Source organism: Ceratotherium simum, chromosome 33 (genome assembly GCF_057802395.1).
Source record: "Ceratotherium simum simum isolate JZ-2026a chromosome 33, ASM5780239v1, whole genome shotgun sequence".
Classification (NCBI taxonomy): Eukaryota; Metazoa; Chordata; class Mammalia; order Perissodactyla; family Rhinocerotidae; genus Ceratotherium; species Ceratotherium simum.
In genome coordinates this window covers 11,691,677-11,711,507 of record NC_141932.1, presented here as the reverse complement: position 1 = coordinate 11,711,507, position 19,831 = coordinate 11,691,677, and the positions used below count along the sequence as shown (strand labels likewise).

General features: G+C 55.6%; 1 protein-coding gene across 1 annotated transcript; it reads right to left on the bottom strand.

The window, feature by feature from the left end:
* Positions 1–3,666: 3,666 nt before the first annotated feature.
* Positions 3,667–17,443, bottom strand: SYT3 (synaptotagmin 3). Its single transcript, XM_004440322.3, has 10 exons — positions 17,378–17,443; positions 15,694–15,859; positions 13,468–13,993; positions 10,574–10,961; positions 10,201–10,419; positions 7,666–7,786; positions 7,110–7,281; positions 6,886–7,018; positions 4,826–4,894; positions 3,667–4,186 (listed from the first exon to the last, which is right to left on the bottom strand). The coding sequence occupies exons 2-9, from the start codon at positions 15,842–15,844 to the stop codon at positions 4,829–4,831; spliced, it is 1,776 nt and encodes a 591-aa protein (XP_004440379.2). The 5' UTR covers positions 15,845–15,859; positions 17,378–17,443; the 3' UTR covers positions 3,667–4,186; positions 4,826–4,828.
* Positions 17,444–19,831: the final 2,388 nt, after the last annotated feature.

The window sequence follows — 19,831 nt, the reverse complement described above, 5'->3', positions numbered from 1 at the left end:
TTTAAATGTACTCTTCAATGAGTTTTGACAATTGTGTACAGTGTGTGACCACCTCCACGATCAAGATACAGAAGAGTTCCATGATCCCAAAGGTTCATTCATGCCTGTGTGTAATCAATCCCCTATCCCCACTCCCTCGGCCCCAGGCAACCTTGATCTGATCTCTGTCCCTATAGATTAGTGCTCCCTTGTATACAATTTCACATAAATGGACTCATACAGCTTGCCCTCTTTTGTGTCTGGCTTCTTGCACAAAACATACTGTTTTTGAGATTTATCGGTGGTGTTACATATACCAGTAGGTAGTTCTTTTTACTACTGAGTAGTATTCCATCCTGTGGACACACTACACTATCTATTCCTGTTGATGGACATTTCAGTAGTTTCCAATTTTCCAGCTTGGGGCTGTTATGAACAAGGTTGTTGTGAATGTTTGCATGGACATATGTTTTGTGGAAATTAATAGAAGAAACCTTAACTAAATTGGAGTTAGGAAGGCCTGTAGGGGGAGCTCTCACACCCTATGACACATCGTAAATTACACCAACCATGAAGAGACATACTCCTGCATCTTCCACAGGAAGTAAAACTGCTTTACTACTGAAGGAAGATTTCTCTCCCCACCTGGCAACAGTCCAGCCCATGAGAAATGCCACAGCTCAGCCAATGAGAATCGCAGCAGCTCAGCCAATGAAAAACAACACAGCTCAGCCAATGAGAAATGCTGCAGCTCAGCCAATGAGAAATGCCACAGCTCAGCCAATGAGAAGCAGTTGCCACCTTAAACTGTTACTTTCCCCCAATGGAACAGCGCCTCCTTACTCCCCCTTTTCTCTATAAAAGCAGCTCCCTGCCTTTGTTTTCTGAATTTGCCTATGTTTGCCAGAGCATGCACATCCTGAGTTGTAATTCTTTTGGCTAGTCCCGAATAGAATAAACTCATTTTGAGGCTTTTCAAGGTGACACTTTTTATTTCTCATGGGTAAATACTTAGGCGTGGGAGGGCTGAGTCACTTGGTAAATTTCTATTTAACTTTGTAAGACACTGATAAACTGTTTTTCAAGGTGGCTGTAGTGGGTTGAATGGTGGCCCCCAAAAGATATGTGCATGTCCTAACCCCCCAGAACCTGTGAATGTGACCTTATCTGGAAAAAAAGATCTTTGCAGGTGTCATTAAGGATCTCCAGATAAGATCATCTAGGATTTACAGTGGTCCCTAAATCCAATGACAGATGTCCTCATATAAGAAAGGCAGAAAAAAAAAAAAAAGACGTAGAAATGATTGTAACCAACTTATGCCTATTCAAAGCAAACCGGTGATAAAATATTGCCCGGTTTACATTTCCCTGCACTGAAAAATCTTGCTCCCTTCTGGAACAGCTGATACGTATATATTAGGTCGGTTAATATTAAAGTGATTATGAAGATTCCTAATGCATAAATATATTCTAATAATATATGATAATTATTAGCAATTATAATAATTACTATCAATAGCTAACATTTGGGTCGTGTTACTATATACCAAATACTGTGCTAAGTGTCTCATGTACATTATTTCATTTAATCTGCATGACACTCTTACGAAGGAACCATTTTCATTTTCTTTATCTTACGGTTACAGAAGTTGGGGCGTAGAGAGATTATATACTTTGCCCCAAATCACAGAGCTAATCCATGGGGAGGAGGAACTTGAATCTAGGCTGTCTGACTTCAAATCTTGCTTAACAGATAAACTCTCACTGAAGATAGTGGCATCCTCAAAGATTGCAAAGATTGCATAGAGTATGACATTAATTGAAAGGATAAGTTTCTTTGGCATGATAGATTGTCTTCTTATGGGTACTTTCAGAATATTTATTAGGTTAAAATTAACTCACAATTCTTGTGGATGCTAACAGGCTGCCCTGTTTACCTTTAAGCTGAACTTTACAAATGGTCTTGTGCTTTTATAACCTTGATATTTATTAGCTGTTGAAAACAGCTGCTCGCTCCTTGAGATACGAGTTAAATGTACCCCTAGTTAGAGTGAAATTTTTAAAAAAATCAATGTTATATGCACATAAAGAGAGAGAGAAAGGCAGAGGGAGACTTGAGACAGAGATGGGAGTGATACATCTACAAAGCCAAGGATTCAGGCAGCGGCCAGGAGCCAGGAGAGAGGTGTGGGATGGATTCTCTTCCAGCACCTGAGAAGGAATCAACCCTGCTGACACCTTGACTTCAGACTTCCAGCCTCCAGAACTATGAGAGAATAAATTTCCCTTGTTTTCAGCCAGCCAGTTTGTGGTATTTTGTCACAGCAGCCCTCACAAACTAATACGGTGATTGTACCATTTTTCATGGTAGAATTTTTTGAAATGGTGTTTACCGGCAAGTGGGTGTGAATTAACGCCAAGTAGCCAAGAGTGGGATGTAGTGGACATCTACTACTTTGAAGGACTGCCCTCTGCCCACTGCCATGTGACTCTTTTGGGGCTATCAAGGGACCCCTATGTTCTCTACTAAAGAACATTATGATTTCAGGGGATGAATTCACAGCTCGGCAAGAAGGGATGAGGTCCTGAGGGGGTCTGAGCCAATCCTGGGTGAGATGAGTGGGGAGGTGGAGTCAGGGACGGGAGGGGGCAGGCCCAAGAGCAACTTGCCAACTGGACACAACCAGTGGCCTGAGGTGGTCATGCACGGCCAGAGCAGGACCAATCAGAATCCTTTTCCTGAATATTATGGAGGCAGAGAGAGAGAGAGAGAGAAAGAGAATACCCCAATCTTGTTCCTCTGAAATGATCTGCTCTGAAAGCGACTACAGCTTTGTAATTTCTGTTAATTTCTTGCAGTTGCAACGGGTCCTGTTAATTTCCTACCCATCAATCATTCCCCTCTCCGGGATGCATTACTGGCAAAACCCACACCCCACGATGGAGACTAGAAGTGACAGATGCTCACTTTCCCAGACTGCTTTGCAACTCGAGGTGGCCACAGAGCCCAGTTCTGGCAAACAAGAAATAACGAGAACTTTTCTGGGGAGGAACAAGACAAACACATAAGAGGAGGCCCCTGTCCGCATTTCCTGCTTTACATGCCTCCGTGTGAGAACATGACGTATGGTGCTGCTACAGACAGTTTGTATTCTTGAGAGGAAGGCAAAATGAATCTCAGAGACGCCAACCCAGTGCCTGATGTGTCGAGCAGCTGAACCAACCCTGGGACTGTGTGTCTTTGAAAGATTTGTTATATGAGCAAAAGAAATCTCTATTATTTCAGTTCTTTCCATTGGGAATTCTGTTTTATGCATCACAATAGAGGCAGCATTATAAACCTGGAGCTCCAAATGGCCATCTTATCACCATCGCAAAGACCTGCTTGAGGATGAAGCCAGTAAAGAGCCAACTAGAGTCACTTGAACACCGGGATCCAACCATGCCTGAAGTCCTTGTGTATGCTCAGACTCACCATGTAAGAGGTCTTTCAATTCTGCTTGTGGCTTATGGTAGTTTGGGCTGCATTTTGTGTCCTATAATCACAACGGTCTTGGCTCATATAACGTTTAGAAACTAAGGCTCAGAGAGATCAATTAAGTTGCCAAAGGTCACCCAGCCAATCAATGACACATCTGTCTGATACTCAGAGTCAGTATGTTCCAACCCAGATTCCCGGTCCCAGGGAGGACAGGAGCCCCAGGTGGAGTGAGACCCATCGTGTGTATTTATTCTGGCATTGATAGCAGCAGCAGTGGGGGATCGGCCAGACACAGGGTGTGGCGAACAGAAGGGGTGGCCACAGTTGTGTGTGTCTGGGGGAACACGGAGGATTGGTCCATTGACATTCACGGTGAGAACGAGGGTCAGGACACCAAGTCTTGGACAAACAGCAAAGAGACAGACAGACAGATGGAGGGTTTTGGGGGCAGGGGTCCCCCAGACATGCACGGCCCCTCACCTGGAAGGGAGCCCCGGGGAAGGGAAGACAGACACAGTGGAGACTGAATGCCCCCCACCCTGAAACAGGGCGCTGGGCCCGCCTGCCCCCCCCCTCACGCCTCCAGGGCTAGAAGGACGGGCAGGCCCAGGGCGGCCCGCACCACGCAGCGCGGACGTTATGGCTTCGAGGAGATGAATTCACGGTCCGGGCAGGAAGGGATGGGGTCCTGAGGGGGCCTGGTCCCATCCTGGGCTGAGGCCAGACCTGCAGGACCCGGCAGGGAGGAGATGTCAGCGATGGCGGAGCACAGGGCCAGGATCCCGCTGTAGCTGCATCACCGCCCCGGGGACAGGAGTCCTGGTCCCGTGCCCCTCCCCCCTCGGACCCGGGAGTCCATCCCCCAGCCCCTCCTCCCTCGGACCCGGGAGTCCAGACCCCGGCCCCTCCCCCCTCGGACCCGGGAGTCCGGGCCCCCAGCCCCTCCCCCCTCGGACCCGGGAGTCCAGCCGCCGGCCCCTCCCCCCTCGGGCCTGGGAGTCCACCCCCTGGCCCCTCCTCCCCCGGACCCAGGAGTCCAGCCTCCGGCCCCTCCTCCCCCGGACCCGGGAGTCCATCTCCCAGCCCCTCCCTCCTCGGACCCGGGGGTCCATCCCCCAGCCCCTCCTCCCCCGGACCCGGGAGTCCAGCCTCCGGCCCCTCCTCCCCCGGACCCGGGAGTCCGGGCCCCCAGCCCCTCCCTCCTCGGACCCGGGGGTCCATCCCCCAGCCCCTCCTCCCCCGGACCCGGGAGTCCAGCCTCCGGCCCCTCCTCCCCCGGACCCGGGAGTCCGGGCCCCCAGCCCCTCCCTCCTCGGACCCGGGGGTCCATCCCCCAGCCCCTCCCCCGTGGCCTGGGTTCCTTACCCCTCACTCTGAGTTCTCTTTCTCTGACAATCCTTTGCTGCCTTTTGTGAAGCTGGTCAAAGTCTTTTCCTGAAGGGGGAAGTCCAGAAGGTTCAGGAGTGGGGGACAGAAGCAAAACAATGGCTAATAATCACCACAATAAGGCTTCAATTTTGTTTTCACCATTTACGGGGCTCTTTGGCAATCAGCTCTGAAGCGATGGGGCAAGCGGTATTACAGTCCTATTCTACAGATCAGGAAACTGAGGCACAGAGAAGCAGTCACTGGGAATGAGGACAGATGAGGCGGCCAGGGTGAGGGGGGCAGACCCTGCAGGGCCTCAGAGGGGTTGAGACTCTGTCCTGGGGGCGCTGGGGAGCCACAGAAGGGCTGTGAGCAGGGCAGGGGCAGCTCTGGGAGTAGAAAGACCCTCCGGGCCACATAGAACTAGTGGCTGAAAGCCAGGGTCGAGGCCAGGCTCAGCCAGGGTTCAACTCCTCTGCGAGCTCCCAGCATTGCCCAGCACGAGCATGGCACACGGGAAGCTTCCGGAAGCGTTTGCGCAATGAATGAGCGAATGAATTAGGAGGAGAGCGACGGATGGTAGGAGGGAGTAGCTGCCATCTGTCCATCTAAAGTAGAGTCACCGTCTTCAAAACTCAAATCTGAGCTCTATGCTCAGCCGCTTAAATCCTTCCCCACCCCCGGAAAAAAGTCCAAAGCAGGGCGGGACTAGAGGGGGGCGGGGGAGAACTGAACCCTGGGTGCAGAATTCGAGCCCAAACCCAGCAATCAAGATAAAGACTATTGTAATGCAATATTCTAAAAATAAAAATTAATGCAAAAACATCCACGATGGGCAAAATATAAACTTTTAATAAAAGCCAGTCCCCTTGCCATATCAGAGCCTGAGACAAAAGGAAAAAATATGCATCCCGATTTTCCTGTATTTTTTTATGGTTAATTTTTTTCTGGAATGTTAAAATAATTGAAAAAATATTGAAACAAAGGAAGAGTAAGTGTATTGAAATTCACATAATTTTAAGTTTAAGTGTTTTATTTATACCCTGACCAGAATTTAGTATCATTTTATTTTTTTTTGCTTTAATGACAGCAAAGTCATCAATAATATTTTCAAAATCGACTCCTTGGCTTTTCTTGGTTTCAAATGAGAGAATGGCCACGTTTGAAAGTTTCTCTTGATCATGTGATGATCTTAAATGAGTTTTAATTTTAAAAAATTGTCCAGCTGGTTCTCGCGTGACCCACAAGGCCTCGCGTGATCTACCGGCCCGCTTCACTCTGGGCGCCAGCCTCGCCCGCCCGCACGGGCCTCCGCGCTGCATGGGGGAACGCGCAGTGCCCTCTCCTTGCAACCGTCTCCCTCCAACCTTCACTTAAGCCCAGTCCTTCTCAACCTCCAGGCCTCTGCTCAAATGTCACCTCCTCCGAGAGGCCCTCCCCCGGCCCCCTAGGCTAAAGAGCAGCCCCCATCCCCCATCTCGACTTCCAAACCTTTCGGATCACAACCCACAGGACAAAAAAAAAAAAAAAAAAAGGCAGTATGATCCTTACAGTGGGTGCTGTACTGTGAAACTTTGTCCTATTTTGACTTTTTTCCTTTTCATTAAAAAAAATTGTTGATCTGCATCCAGTGAACCACAATTCACTAATTTTTCATAGCCTGCTTTAAAAAAAAAAACATCTGCTCCATCTTATCACTCAGTTTTTCCTCTTATTTTGGACTTGGCATCACAGGAAATAATAACAACAGTAGGTGACCATTTGCTGAGCCCTTACTAAGAGGCAGACCCCCCATCCTGCATTAACTCACTGAATCCTCACATCTATCCGAACGGTAGATGCTATTAATAGGCCCTTTTCCCAGCAGAGGAAAGGGAGGCACAGAGAGGGTAAGTAACTTGCTCTAAGTCACACAGCTAAAGTTGGCAGAGCAGGGATTCGAACCCATCCCGTCTGACTGCGCAGCCCATAAAGACGTGACGCGTTGCGTGAGCGAAGGGGGCGAAGAGGCCAGCGCGCGAATGGCGGGGCCGGTGGCACTGGGTGGCCCCACTCACCTCCACCAGCTGATGCCAGTGCTCCACGGGCTTGCGGGGGTTGGCCAGCATCTCGGCCCAGTGCTCGCGGCCGTGGGGGTCGGCGGCGTCGGGGCCCACGCGGCACACGCCGATCACCTCGTTGTGCCCGATGCTGGGGGTGGGGTGGGGGTGAGCGCCCGGGGAGGGAGGGGCAGGCCCGGCCCCGCCCCCTGCCCTCGCGCCCCCGGGCCGCGCCCCCTCACCAATCGTAGTCCACCACGGCGATGCTGAGCCCCACGTTCTCCACGCTCTCGGGGGCCACGTCGAACACGAGCGCCTCGTTGTACGTGGGGTTCAGCGTGTTCTTCTTGATGGAGGTTTTCCGCTTCTTCAGACGCCGCCCCTCGCTGATCAGAGAGGCCTTCACGTACGGGTCTGGGGGGGGCATGGAGAGCGTGAAGGAGACTTCCTCCCTCAGACCCAGGGGTCCAGGCCCCCAGCCCCTCCTCCTCCCTCAGACCCGGGGGTCCGGGCCCCCAGCCCCTCCTCCTCCCTCAGACCCGGGGGTCCGGGCCCCCAGTCCCCCCTCCTCCCTCAGACCCGGGGGGCCGGGCCCCCAGTCCCCCCTCCTCCCTCAGACCCGGGGGGCCGGGCCCCCAGTCCCCTCTCCTCCCCCAGACCCGGGGGTCCGGGCCCCCAGCCCCCCCTCCTCCCCCAGACCCGGGGGTCCGAGCTCCCAGCCCCTCCTCCTCCCCCAGACCCGGGGGGCTGGGCCCCCAGCCCCTCCTCCCTCAGGTCCCAGCGCCTCCCAGCACCCACCCGAGAAGCCAGTGAGGTCCATCGCTTTGAGGTTGGAGGCTTTGATGATGGTCACGGTGAGGCGCCCGGCCGTGGGGAGGTAGCAGAGTGAGAAGTTGAGCTCCCCAAGATCTGCCTTTTCCTGCGGTTGGGGACAGGGGTTCAGTGATGCCCTGCCACCGTCTCCCCCTGTCTCCCCCTGACTTGCTCTCCCATCTGCAGCCTCCAGCTCTCCTCCCTGGTGCCCAGGGCTCAGGTTTCTTAGGCACTTAACAATCTGACTCTGGGCCAAACCTGGTCACTCCCGGGCCACGGCTGCCCGCCACTGTCACAGCCTATTTGTTCTGCAGGGAAGATGGGAAGAGCATGAGTGGGGGGAGAGAGCGGGAGAGGGACAGAGAGAGAAGGGAGAGACAGAGAGAGGAACACAGTGAGAAAGAGACGGAGACAGAGATCCAGACACTGAGAGACACAGAAAGACAGACCCACAGAGTTCTAAAGTAAGAAAGATTCAGAGGGGGGCACATAGAGACCCAGAGAGAGTGACAGAGGCCCAGGACAAGAGAGAGGGAAGAGACTCCAGAGAGGGGAGGATGAGACCTGGGGGGAGAGGCGTAGACCCAGAGGGAGGGCAGAGACCTGGGAGGGGGCAGATCCCTGGGGGGAAGGGGACAGAGTCCCCAAGGAACAGGATTCAGAGAGGGGGACAGTGACTTGGGGGGGTATGGAGACCCAGAGAGAGTGACAGAGACCCCAAATGAGAGCGGAGGCTCGTAGACCCAGAGAGAGAGAGAAACTTATGCAGAGAGAGGGTCAGAGATCCAGGGAGAGCGAGACAGAGACTGAGAAGAGACACACAGAGAGGCCAGTCTTAGGGCAGGAGACACATCAAGGCCAGGAATGAGGCTACAAGAGGGACAGGCCCTTCCATGCCGACACACAGACAGACCTGACCCATCTCGGTCCCTTGCCTCCCAACCACACTGACTGAGGCCCAGCTCCCTGGACTCCCCACTCACTTGCCTTGGGGCTTTTGTCCAGGCTGTTCCCTCTGCTCAGAATACCCTTCCTCCCCGTCTCCTCCCAGCTGTCAAGCCTCAGCTTAGCTGTCACCTCCTCCCACAAGCTCCCAGATCCCCTGCAGCCTCGAGCAGACACCCCGCCGTGTGTCCCCATAACGCTGGCCCTGACAGCACACTGTGTGGCAACCTAAACCAGGAGCTTCTGAGGACTGTCTGGGGTCCCCGGGTCCTGATCCTGGAAAAAAACACCCAGCTGTTCAAGGAATGAGTGAATAAAAGAATGAGTGAGGACTTGGAGTAATAATGAGGGCAGGGGAAAATGAGAAGTGACGGAAACAAGGAAACAAAGCTGGATGCAGGGAGGGGCCCTCGGTGGGGCTGCTTTGGGCAATGGCAGGGAGCGGGGGTTGGTGGGACAGACGGGGGCCCTGGGGATGGGGACCCTGGAACTAGGCTCTTGGTTCTCAGAGGCTGGGCTTGGGGACTGAGCAAGCAGGCTGGGGAGAGCCCAGGGAGGGGACCGTAGGAAGAGCCCGAGGCACTTGCTTCAATGATGTCATCATACATATGGGGAAACTGAGGCTCAGAGAAGGGAGGGACCTTGAGCATAGCCAACAGGTGTGCAAAGCCGGCCCACTCCTGATACAGGGAGAGGGCTCACCCCCCCCAAAAAACACACACAGCTACCCCAGAGAGTTAGAATGTTGGGAAACCCACAGAGAGGAATTGAGGGGTGGAGGAGTCGGGGGTCTGAGGTTTGGGGGCATAGAAAGAGTCAGGACGCCCAACAAAGACCTAGGAGCTGGGCTCCGGGAGGGACTGGACACACAGGAGAATGAGGTTCCAGAGGGCGGGGGTTGTAAGAAATGAGGAACCGGGCCAGTGGGTGTAGAGTTGTGAACCCTACAATCTGGATGCTGGCGGAATTGAGGGTGTCAGGATACTGGGGATCCCAGAAAGTCTGAGGCCTGGGGAATCAGGCTATGAGGATTCACGTGGAGACCAGGAAGAAACAGAGGCTTAGGTTAAATCAGAGAGTTTGGAGGTCAGGGGTTTGAAACGTACAACGTTCGGAGATCAGAGGGGGTGGGGGTTCCAGAAGTCTGGGAATTGGAAAATCAGGAGATGGGAAGGGGCAGGAAGTCAGAAAAACAAAAGCCGGGAACTCTGGGGTCAAAAGTTGGGGGGCCTGGAATCTGGGGTCAGAGGGCAGAAGTCATGGGGTCACAGCTTGAAGGTTTGATAAAGCTGGTGGGGGGATAGGTGGGCGTCTGTTTTCGCAATTATTACCATCAGATGTCAAGGGGGGTCAGAAGCTGGGAAATCTGAGGCCCAGGCACTGTTAATATTTGACAAAATGGGGGGGTTTGGGGGTCCATTATATCATTCTCGGCATGTATCTTTGTGATATTTCCCAATAAAATAAATTTTAAAAGAAAAGTCTGGGTCAATGAGTTAGGAGGTTATAAAATCCGAGGGCAAGGAGGCTGTGAACTAAGGGGTCCCCGGGAAGGGGGCCGCAGGGGGCACTGACCGAGCCGCCCTCCACGATGTCCCTCCACAGCGGGCGGTCCGGGGGCTGCTCGGCCAGCTCCAGGAGGTTCTCCAGCACCACCTGGCCGATGAGGTCGTGCCGCGAGAAGCGGTCGAAGTCATAGACGCTGAAGTGCAGTTTGCGCTGGGCCAGCTCAGCCAGGGGCACGGAGAACTGGAAGGTCTCATTGAACACGGGGTTCAGAGTCTTCCTGTGCACCTGGAGGGTGGGAGGGGGACAGACACCATGCCCACCCGCCCTCCTCCCCGGACCTAGGAGTCTGGATCCCCTTCCCCTCCTCCCTCAGACCCAGGGGTCCAGACCCCCAGCCCCTCCTCCCTCCGACCCGGGAGTCCAGCGCTCTGCTCCGGACCTTGGTCTGAAACTTCTTCTTGCGGTCAGGCAGCAGGTAGATCTTGACGTAGGGGTCTGAGAAGCCGTTGGAGTCCTTGGCCGGGAGGTCCAGGGCCTGCAGGATCCGCACCACCAGCTGGTCGGAGCCGTAGAGGTACCGCAGGGCGAAGCTGATACGGCCGCAGGGCGCCCCCGCGCCGGCCTCTCCGGAGCCCGGGGCCCCGCCGCCCCGCCGGCCCCCGGGCCCAGTCCCCTGGTACAGCTCCGGCTTGATCTGCCCGATGAGCTTGGCCTTTTCCTCCCCGCCCGGCAGGGGTAAGGGGAGGGCGGGCGGCCTCTCCTCACTGCCCGGGTCCGGCTGGGGGGTCAGGGTCTGCTGGGTGAGGGGCCGGGGCAGGGCCGGGTACCTGTGGGCGGGGGAGACCAAGGGGAGGGGTCAGTGGCTCTGAGCTTTGACTGCATCTGAAGCCCTGGAGACCTCTCCCTGCCCCTTCCCCCAAACCCACAGCCAGGTGGCCACAAATCGCCACCTTTGCTCACCGTGACCTTGAGCCAGCCACCTGCACTCTCCAAGCCTGAGTTTACCCATCTGTACCGGGGGAGGGGGTTATCCCCTTCTCTAAGCTAGCTGCAGCCCAGACCTGCGTATGCACCAGCCTCCAGAAGCCTCCTCCTGGACCTCAAGCTGACAGGGACCCTTGGGGTCCCACACAGCCCAGACCCCCTGAATCTTCACCTGCACTTCTCCAAATCTCCCCAAGCCGTCTTAGCCCCAGGCTCATCCTCTCCCACCTGACCATCGCTCCTTCTGGCCTGTTCTTTCTCTCTCAACTTCCTTCTCTGGCCGTCTGTAAGTGTTTGTGGAACTCTCCGGAAGCCCAAAGCTCCATCCTCGACCATCTTTGCTGTCTTCTCTTCTCACTCACATGCCTTCCCTGGACGAGCTCGTCTGTGCCCGGGTTTCCACAACCATCAACAGCCTGATGTCTGCTAAACGCGTCCCCTGAGCTCCAGCTGGTTCAGGCCCCGGCCTCGGTGGTCCCCCAGACCCCGCACACCCTTCACGTCCCCGCTGGGCTCAGCACCTTCTCCCCAACCCGCTCCTCCTCCCAATTCCCCACGATCCACCCAGATCTGCAGGTCAGACACCAGGGCCACCTCACCTCCTCTCTCCCCTCAAATCCTTTCCCTCTTGTCTCCTGAATTTCCCCATCCTTGTGGCCCCTGCATGGACCATCAAACCTGGGGTGAAGTCCATGTGATGGGGTCCCTAGTGAGGGCGGAGCTTGGCAGCCATGACTGGACAAGGCCGCCCCACATGTGCTGAGAGGCAGGCACAGGGCTGAGGGAAGTAGGGGGGCACCTAGCTGTGGAAAGGGATGCCCTGGGGAGACTCCTTCACCTACGGGTCAGCTGGCCACTCCCTGCTCCCAGAGTGACTTTGAGCAGGTCATTAACACCCTTTGAGCCTCAGTTTCTTCATCTGTGTAATGGGGAAGGGGAGACTCAGACCTGTATATCCATCAGCCTCTGGAAGCCATCCCCGGAGACCTCAAACTACATTTCCCATGAGCCCCTGGGCCCCTAGCCCCTGGATGAGAACTACTTGGGGCCCAAGACAATCCCTCTGGGAGGGAGTTTCCCCCTGGATGCTGCCCTGAGCTCCTCACACTCAACAAGACCTGGATAAGCTCAGAGTCTCCCTCAAAGCCACTCCTCTTCTTAGATCCTCTGACAGCCCCCCATGCACCCAATCACCAGGCCAGACCCCTGGGTGTTGTCCTTACCTCCCCCCATGCCCTCCTACCCACAGCCCTCAGTCCCCAGTCCCATCCCTCCTGCCCCCCGACTCTCTCCACCTCATCTCCCCCTCCCTATCCCCATGACCTCAGCCCAGCCTCATCCTCTCCTGCCTGGACTCGTGGCCTCCAGCCTGTCCTCCCGTCTGTCCCTTATGTGGCCCCAGAGAGGTCTTTCTACACCGAGAGCTGACCCTGCTCCTCTTCTGCTCACAGCCCTCTGTGGCTCCCCAGCGCCCTAGGACAAAGCCCCAGTCCCTCAGGCCGGCATTCAAGGCCCCCTCTGGTCTGGACCCACCCACATCGGCAGCCACATTTCCCAGATACGCTTTCTCACACTTTCTCTCAAACCGTAGTGACTGCTGGCAGTTCCCACAATACACTATGACCTCCTTCCTCTCTTGCCTTTGCACAGCCTGGTCCTTCCTCCTGGAACGCCCAGCTCACACCCCGACCTCTCTGCCTGGCTCATTCTTCCTCACCCTGCAGCCTCGGCTGAGACACCTGACCTCCAGGAAGTCCCCAGCCTCCTCCTAGGCCAGGATCAGCGACTCTCCGGGACCCCTCCAGTCACAGTCCCCTAAGCTGTTTTATAGCAGCACTGGCCTGGCTGGGCCAGGACAGCCGATTTGGGGACCCACTTCCCCTGGATTGTGAGTGACATGAGGGCAGGGTCTGTGTGCCGTGCTCACCTCCATCTTTCCAACACCCAGCTCAGGTCTAGCTCATATTAGCTGCTTAATATACATGTGCAGAATGAGGAATAATGAATGAATGAACTCCAGGTCCCACCACCAATCCTGGCTTAGGGGAAAGAGGACTTGCTTTGTGCCTCAGGGACTCAGGGCCTAATCTTCATTCTCCTTCACTTTCCTTACCCTGGAGTCCTGTCCCTAGCCTCATCCTTCCTCTGGATCCAAGAGTCCAGACCTCTAACTGCCTTCTCCCTCAGACCCAGGAGTCTGGGGTTCCAGCCTCCTCTTTCCCCAGGATCCCGGAGTCCACACTCCAAGTTCCCTCCCACCCCAGCACTCAGGAGAGTCAAAGATGGGAAAGAGACACAGAGGAAGAACAGAAGTTCAGAGTGGACCCCCAGCCCAGCAGCCTGTCTCACCTGGTGGTGGGTGCCAGGCTTGTGACCTGCTGATGCGACTGGGCACTGGGCAAGCCCCCACCACTGGGGGGCAGCAGGAGCAGCCCAGAGCCTGTCCCGCCTTCAGAGGGCAGCTCAGGGGATGTCTGGCTGGGTTTGACCCCAGCGGCTACTGCGGCTGCTGCGGCCTCTGGATACGAGTCCATGTCCAAGTAGGAGGGCTCGGGGGTGTCCGAGCCCCCGAGGCTGCCTGGCTCCAGCAGCTCAGCGAAGGGCGGATGGTGGGTGGTGTGGGCATGATGGTGTGGGCCCCCCAGCAGAGGATGGCCACCCAGGCCAGCCCCCAGGTGGTGCCCACTGCCGCCTACCAGGCCTGCCAGCCCGACCCCAGGGCCTAGGTCTTTGCGGAGGGGGCCACCGCCCACCGCCGAGCCTCCCTTGTCCCGCCAGGGCACCCAGCACAACTTCCAGGACACGAAGAGGGAGACGCCCAGAAGGACAATGCCACAGAACGTCACGATGACCGACAGCAGGCTCACGGAGATGTCTGCAGAGAGAGAGAACAGAGGTCAGGGGTCAGTGTGGGGTCAGAGTTCATCCTCCCACTGCTGTCCCCAAAGAGCTAAACTTCAGTATTTGTCATGCATTGTCATAAGCACCTTACATATAGTACTTAGTTTCAACTCTACGACCCTGCAAGTTCAGTATTTCTATAGAACCATTTTAAAGAAGAGGAAACTGAGGCACAGAGAGGTTGAGTGACTTGTAGAAGGCTGCACAGGTAGGAAATGACAGATCTGGGATTTGAACCGGCACTCTTAGATTTTATTCTCTTAATCGCTAGCCCACACTGCCTCTCTATAAGAGGATACCCCATCTGAAGTAGGACCAAGTTCCCCTAAAAAGTTCAGAGATGATAAGGAAAAAGGAAACTGCACTGCACAGTTCGGCTGGTCAGGGTTCCAATCCCAGCTTGCTGTGTGGCCTTGGGAAGATATCTTAACCACTCTGAGCCTTACATCCCCCATTTGCCAAATAGGAAAAGCCAGTCCTGCCTCTCATAGTGGTTTTAAGGAATGCAGGAGGTAAATAGCATGCATAGCTGCGGAATAGAACAGCAAACATTTATTGAGTGGTTACTATGTTACAGACATCTAAGTGCTTTACAGACATTAGCTCACTTAGGCCTGACAGGCACCCTGGGAGGCTGGCAAGTTATTATGCCTGTTTTCCACAAAAGGAAACTGAGGTCAGTAGACACAAAGTTGCCTGTGCAGAGTCCCACAGCTGGTCCGTGGTGGGGTCTGGATTCCCGTCTGCAGTGCCCGGCTCCAGAGCCCACGATCATCACCATTATGCTACCACATCTCAGTATTTCCCAATACATGGTAGTTCAAACGTGACTTTTATTAGAACTGTAAATCTTATAGCTGCTGCCACATATCCAACACCACAGCAAACACATCAGGAATGCCTACTGTGTGTTGATGTGTCTTTCAGAGAAACACAAGGACACTCCAGTTCTTGGACCGCAGGTTTCTGGCTCATTCTGTAATTGGTACCAGGAGTGGGGATTTTCAAGGAAATGGGAGTTTGTTTTGAGATTGTCTCCTGGGTCTCAGTGAGGGAGAGCACAGAGGGGATTCCTACCCTGTAAAGACCGTGGAGTATGGGGGCAGAGGGGGTGCGGGTCACTGAGCCATTGCAGCAAGGGCAGCAGAGTGGAATGGCTGTGTCCTGTCTCCTTGGGGGATGGTCGGTGGGGAGGGGCGCCCTCCAGTCCTGAAATGCTTGGTCAGTGGTCCATGGTGTTAATCCTCATGGCACTATGGAATCTAAGGATGATTTATCCCATTTTACAGATGAGGAAACTGAGGCCCAGAAGAAGAGTCACTTGCCTAAAGCCATCAGTGAGTAAGGGGGGGAGGTGGGATTTGAACCTAGACAAGTCAGTCTGACTTGAGAACCTGAGTTTTTAAGCACTATGCAAGATGCACAAGGATATCTATAGAGGGTATGTGGCAGCAGTGGTGGGTGACCCCAAAAGGTCAAGGGTCAAATGGACCACATAGCTCCTTCTCTTTAGATCAGCGATTTGGGGAATCAGCAGCAGGCAGGATGGAGGCAAGACTCTAAGAGGGACCGGCCCCACAAGGCACAGAGAGCTGAGCAGGTCTGCTCTGAATCTCCGAAAATCCTGGCTGTCATGGAGGCAGGGGGCTGGCCGAGACGGCTGGGGGTGCTGACCTGCATCTGGGCCCCGGGGATAGCCTCGGATCCGCAGGTCGTTGAACTCCTGGCACCTGTCACTGGTGTCAGCATCTCGGACCCGCGCACAGAGGTCCGAGACCAGGATGAGTGCCCGCCGGCAGAGGTCATCCTCGTAGTCTCCTGACATGGTGGCCGGCGGGTCCTGTGCTCGGGAGGGGCCGGGCAAGGGTGCAGATGGGGAAGGGGATGGGGGGAGATGGGTGCAGAGATAAGAGGAGGGGAGAGAAAGAGAGAAAAGGAAGGATAGGCGAGGGGACAGAGATTGGGGGCAGATGACACGGGTAAGAACAGTAAGGAGGGATGGACGAGGGAAAAGAAGTTAAGGGCAGGTGGGCAGGCAAGAAGAGGGTAATGGGCTGAACAGCCAAGGGGACAGAGATTGGTGTGAATGGACAAGAGGACAGAGAATTGAGACAAATGGACAAGGAGGAAGAGACTGGGAGGGCCTGTCAAGGGGCAGAGATTAAGGATGCACAGACAAAGGGACGGACAGACAAGGAGACAAAAATTAGGGGGATACACAGATGAAGAGACAAAATTTAGGGATGGATAGACAAAGGGACAGCCATTCATCATTCATGCATTCAACAAATATCCAGTGAGCGCCAACTGCACGCTAGGCAGTGTAGACCCAGCGGGGAACGAACCCCACGTGCCCCCTGACTTCCTGGTGTCACAAGGCAATGAGAGGAGACCAAGAGTAAACAAGTCAACAAACACACAAACGAACAAGACACTCTCAGACTGTGAGAAGTGCTCTAAAAGAAATAGTTAGAGGATGTGCCACAAAGGGTTGGGGAGGTGGGCGGTCAGGGGGGGGTCTCTGAGACCTGATGGACCAGACAGAACTGGCCATGGGCAGTGGGGCTGGAGCGGGGAAAAGCATTCAAAGCAGCAGGAACAGCATGAACAGTGGCCCGGGGTGGGAAAGGGCTTGGCTGGTCCAAGGAACAGGAAGGAGGCCAGATGGGAGCAGACAGGGAGTGGACCAGGAGAGAGGGATGGATGGGGGTAGAGAGATAAGAGATGGTTACGTGTGGTGGTGGCTGGGGAGGGATGGAGATGCAGGATGCAGAGACAGGGACCAAATTGAGGGAGAGACAGATGAGGGGAGGGGACACAGAGAGAATGGGGAGGGCAAACTGGGGCCCAGAAGAGAGGAACAGATGAACAGACAGGCAGGGGGAAAGTCAAGGACTGAGACTTGGGATGAACAAGCCAGAAAGAATGGGCTGGTGTGTAATTCATGGGAGTGTGCGAGATGGGCGGACAGAGGGGCAGTGATAAGTGCCAGGCAAGAGTGTGGACAGAAATATCTTTGAGAAAGAAATAGTAGGCAGGAGAATGGATGGCATGCAGAAATAAAGGACAGACAGACAGGAAATGGCCAGAGTTCACAGATGGACAAAAGGATACAGGGGAGGGCTGGGCAGACAGACAGGGGTGCAGAAGGAAGGTTGGATGAGGGGGTATAAAAGAGAGGGGACCAAGAAAAAGAAGTGGATGTGAGGAGAAGGGGAATTAGCGACACACGGTTTGGAGCCAGACATCAGAGATCGACTGGAAGGAGAGTGCAGGGGAAATTAGGGCTCACAGATGGACAGGTGTCGCGGGGTGCCGCAGAAGGCCAGGACTCCGCGACAGGCATGGTCAGACTCACCTGCGCTTATCCTTGCCGAGTCCTGGGTGGCAGCCGAGGCGGCGGCTGGTGGCAGCCCATGGGGGTTGAAGGGCGGACAAGGGGCTGCGGACCGGTCCTCACGCGCCAGGCGATGAGAGGGGGGTGCCGGATCTGGGGGCCGTGGCCGGGAGAAACAGCTCAGTCCGAGCCTCACATCTTGTCCTACTCGGGCCAGCTGCTCGACCCCAGGCGACTCCCGGGAGGTCCAGCCACCCCCTCCCACCTCTGGGCCCCCAGCTCGGGTAGAGCTTACAGACTACAATTCCCGGCAGGTCTTGCGCTCCCGGTGCTGCGGCTTCATAGACCCGGCGGCGCAGAGTCTGCTGGGAGTTGAAGTCCTGAATGCCTCTCCCCGCTGCAGAGAGGATGGGAATTTTTTTTGGGGGGGGGTGATAAGATGCCGGGGTCCCAAGGCGCTGCAGGGGAGAGGAATGATGTCTGGGACCTCGAGAGGCAGCGGAGTCCTAAGTCCTGAGGGGCCATGGAGTGGGTCAACGATCCCCACGCCCAGGGGACCCGTGGACGAGGTTGGGGTACACCCAGGTGTTTCGGGACCCCCCACTTCCAGGGCCAGGCGCCCCTCCCCCGGGGCGGCCGGGAGCGCTGCAGCACTCGCACTCCCGGGCCGGAGATGCGCGTGCCTCTGCCCCTACCCCGCCCCCACGCTCGGGGCCGCCCCCCAGGATCGGGCTGGGGCGGGGGCTGCGGCCGGGGGAGGGGAGGAGCGGACTCACCCCGAGCCGCCGCCGCCGCCGCAGCCCCGCGCGCCCGCCGCGGTGCCCGCTCGGCTCCTCCCCCGCCCCGCGCAGGTCCGCGCTCCTCCCCCCGCACCCCCGCCTTCCTCGCTCCGAACCTGCGGCTGGAGAGGCGAGATCGCGCGGCCGCAGCCACGAAGGAGGACGCTTTCCCGGGACCCAGGCGTCAGAGACCCAGCGCGCTTCCAGTGGAGGATCCAGATATCCGGGGTCACGACCCTCTGCTTCCCCGGGATCCAGGGCCCCCAGCCCCTCCTCTCTCAGACGGAGAAGTCCGGGACCCCAGTCACCTCTTGTCCCAGGACCCAGGGTGCTGAGCTCCCACCCCCCTGCAATCTCAGAGCCAGGAATCCTCCCCTCCCCGCCCCCTCCAACTCCGGGGCCCAGGAGTCCCGCCCCCCAACCCCCTCCTCCGCAGGACCCGGGACTTCGCATCCTTCCATCCGAGGAGCTCTGAGGGCTGGCCGTGGGAGGGGGCGGAGCCTCAGAGTTAGCGGCACGGAGAATCTCAGCCTGGTGGGAGGTATGCAGGGACCCGGGTTTGAATCCCGCCTGGGCCGGCTCTCACGCTCTGTGGTGTGAGCCCCAGCTTCCTCATCAACAAAATATAGACAATAAACCTATCTCCTAAGGGATCCAGAGGTTTGAAAAACCAGTCAATATGGATAAAGCGTTGGCACCGTGTAGGTGCTTAATGAATATGTCTCTAAAGCAGCAAGTAACAGTTACCGGTGTATTAATAGAAGTTAATGATAATTGCCACCGACTCTGATCTGGGCGCTAAGTGCTTTGAAAGCCTTTTCTCATTTAATCTTCACGTTGGCCCTGTGAGGTGCGTGCAATTATGTTATTCCCATTTCACAGAGGAGACAGCTGAGGCCCGTGGAGGTTCATCCCTTGGAGAAGGTCCAGCGCTATATAGCCACAGCAGCTGCCCGCAGGGGTGGCTTGAAGGCCTCCCCCATCTTCCTCAGTGCTGCCCCGTCTTGCCGCGCCAGTGGTGCCCGTGTAAATGTAATCTCTGAGTAAAAAATTGCTTGCTTCTTCTGTAAACACAACTTTAAAACAAGCCCCCTAGGCTCTCCCTTGAACTAGATGATCCGCTCGAGGGCTGCCTATATGTACATTTTGAAGTCACTGTCACACTGTAGAATCCCCCAGAAATGCCTCCCTAGTTCACCCTGAATCCTATCCTCAGCGCTTCTTGCATTCTCCCAGATGGACCTGCATTTGCACCCAGGGAAGTGTGCATAGGAAGCACGCCCACAGATGTTTGCAAGCAGGTTGAGGCATCCCCAAGCCCACTCTCACAGCCAGACCCTCGCACCCAGCGGGGGCCCGCCCAGGGTCCACAGGCAGCCCCGTTCCATAGGGAGAGACACCCAGAGGGAAGTACGCAGCGAGGCACACACTCAGAGATGTGTACACAGATGGGCTCGCCAGACTCCCGTGGCACGTTTCCACAGAGACATTCAGGCATTGAGGAGCAGCTGTAGTGCTCCGGTCCTGTGTGTGTGTGTGTGTGTGTGTGTGTGTGTGTGTGTGACTTTGAAGGCTGAGTGCCAGCGTTCAAACCCCAGCTCTGCTCTCTCATTGTGTGTGACCTTGGCTGAATTACTTATATTCTCAATGCCTCAGTTTCCCCATCTGTAAATGGGGATAATTTTTTAAAAACCCA

Bases quoted from the DNA above. Each gene is read 5' to 3' on its own strand.
- SYT3 (XM_004440322.3), bottom strand. From the start codon at position 15,844: ATGTCAGGAGACTACGAGGATGACCTCTGCCGGCGGGCACTCATCCTG. The intron at 7,787-10,200 runs GTCAGTGCCCCC...CCCCAACCGCAG, and splicing joins ACATCGTGGAGGGCGGCTCG to GAAAAGGCAGATCTTGGGGA. The intron at 7,019-7,109 runs GTGAGGGGGCGC...CCCCACCCCCAG, and splicing joins GCCGTGGTGGACTACGATTG to CATCGGGCACAACGAGGTGA.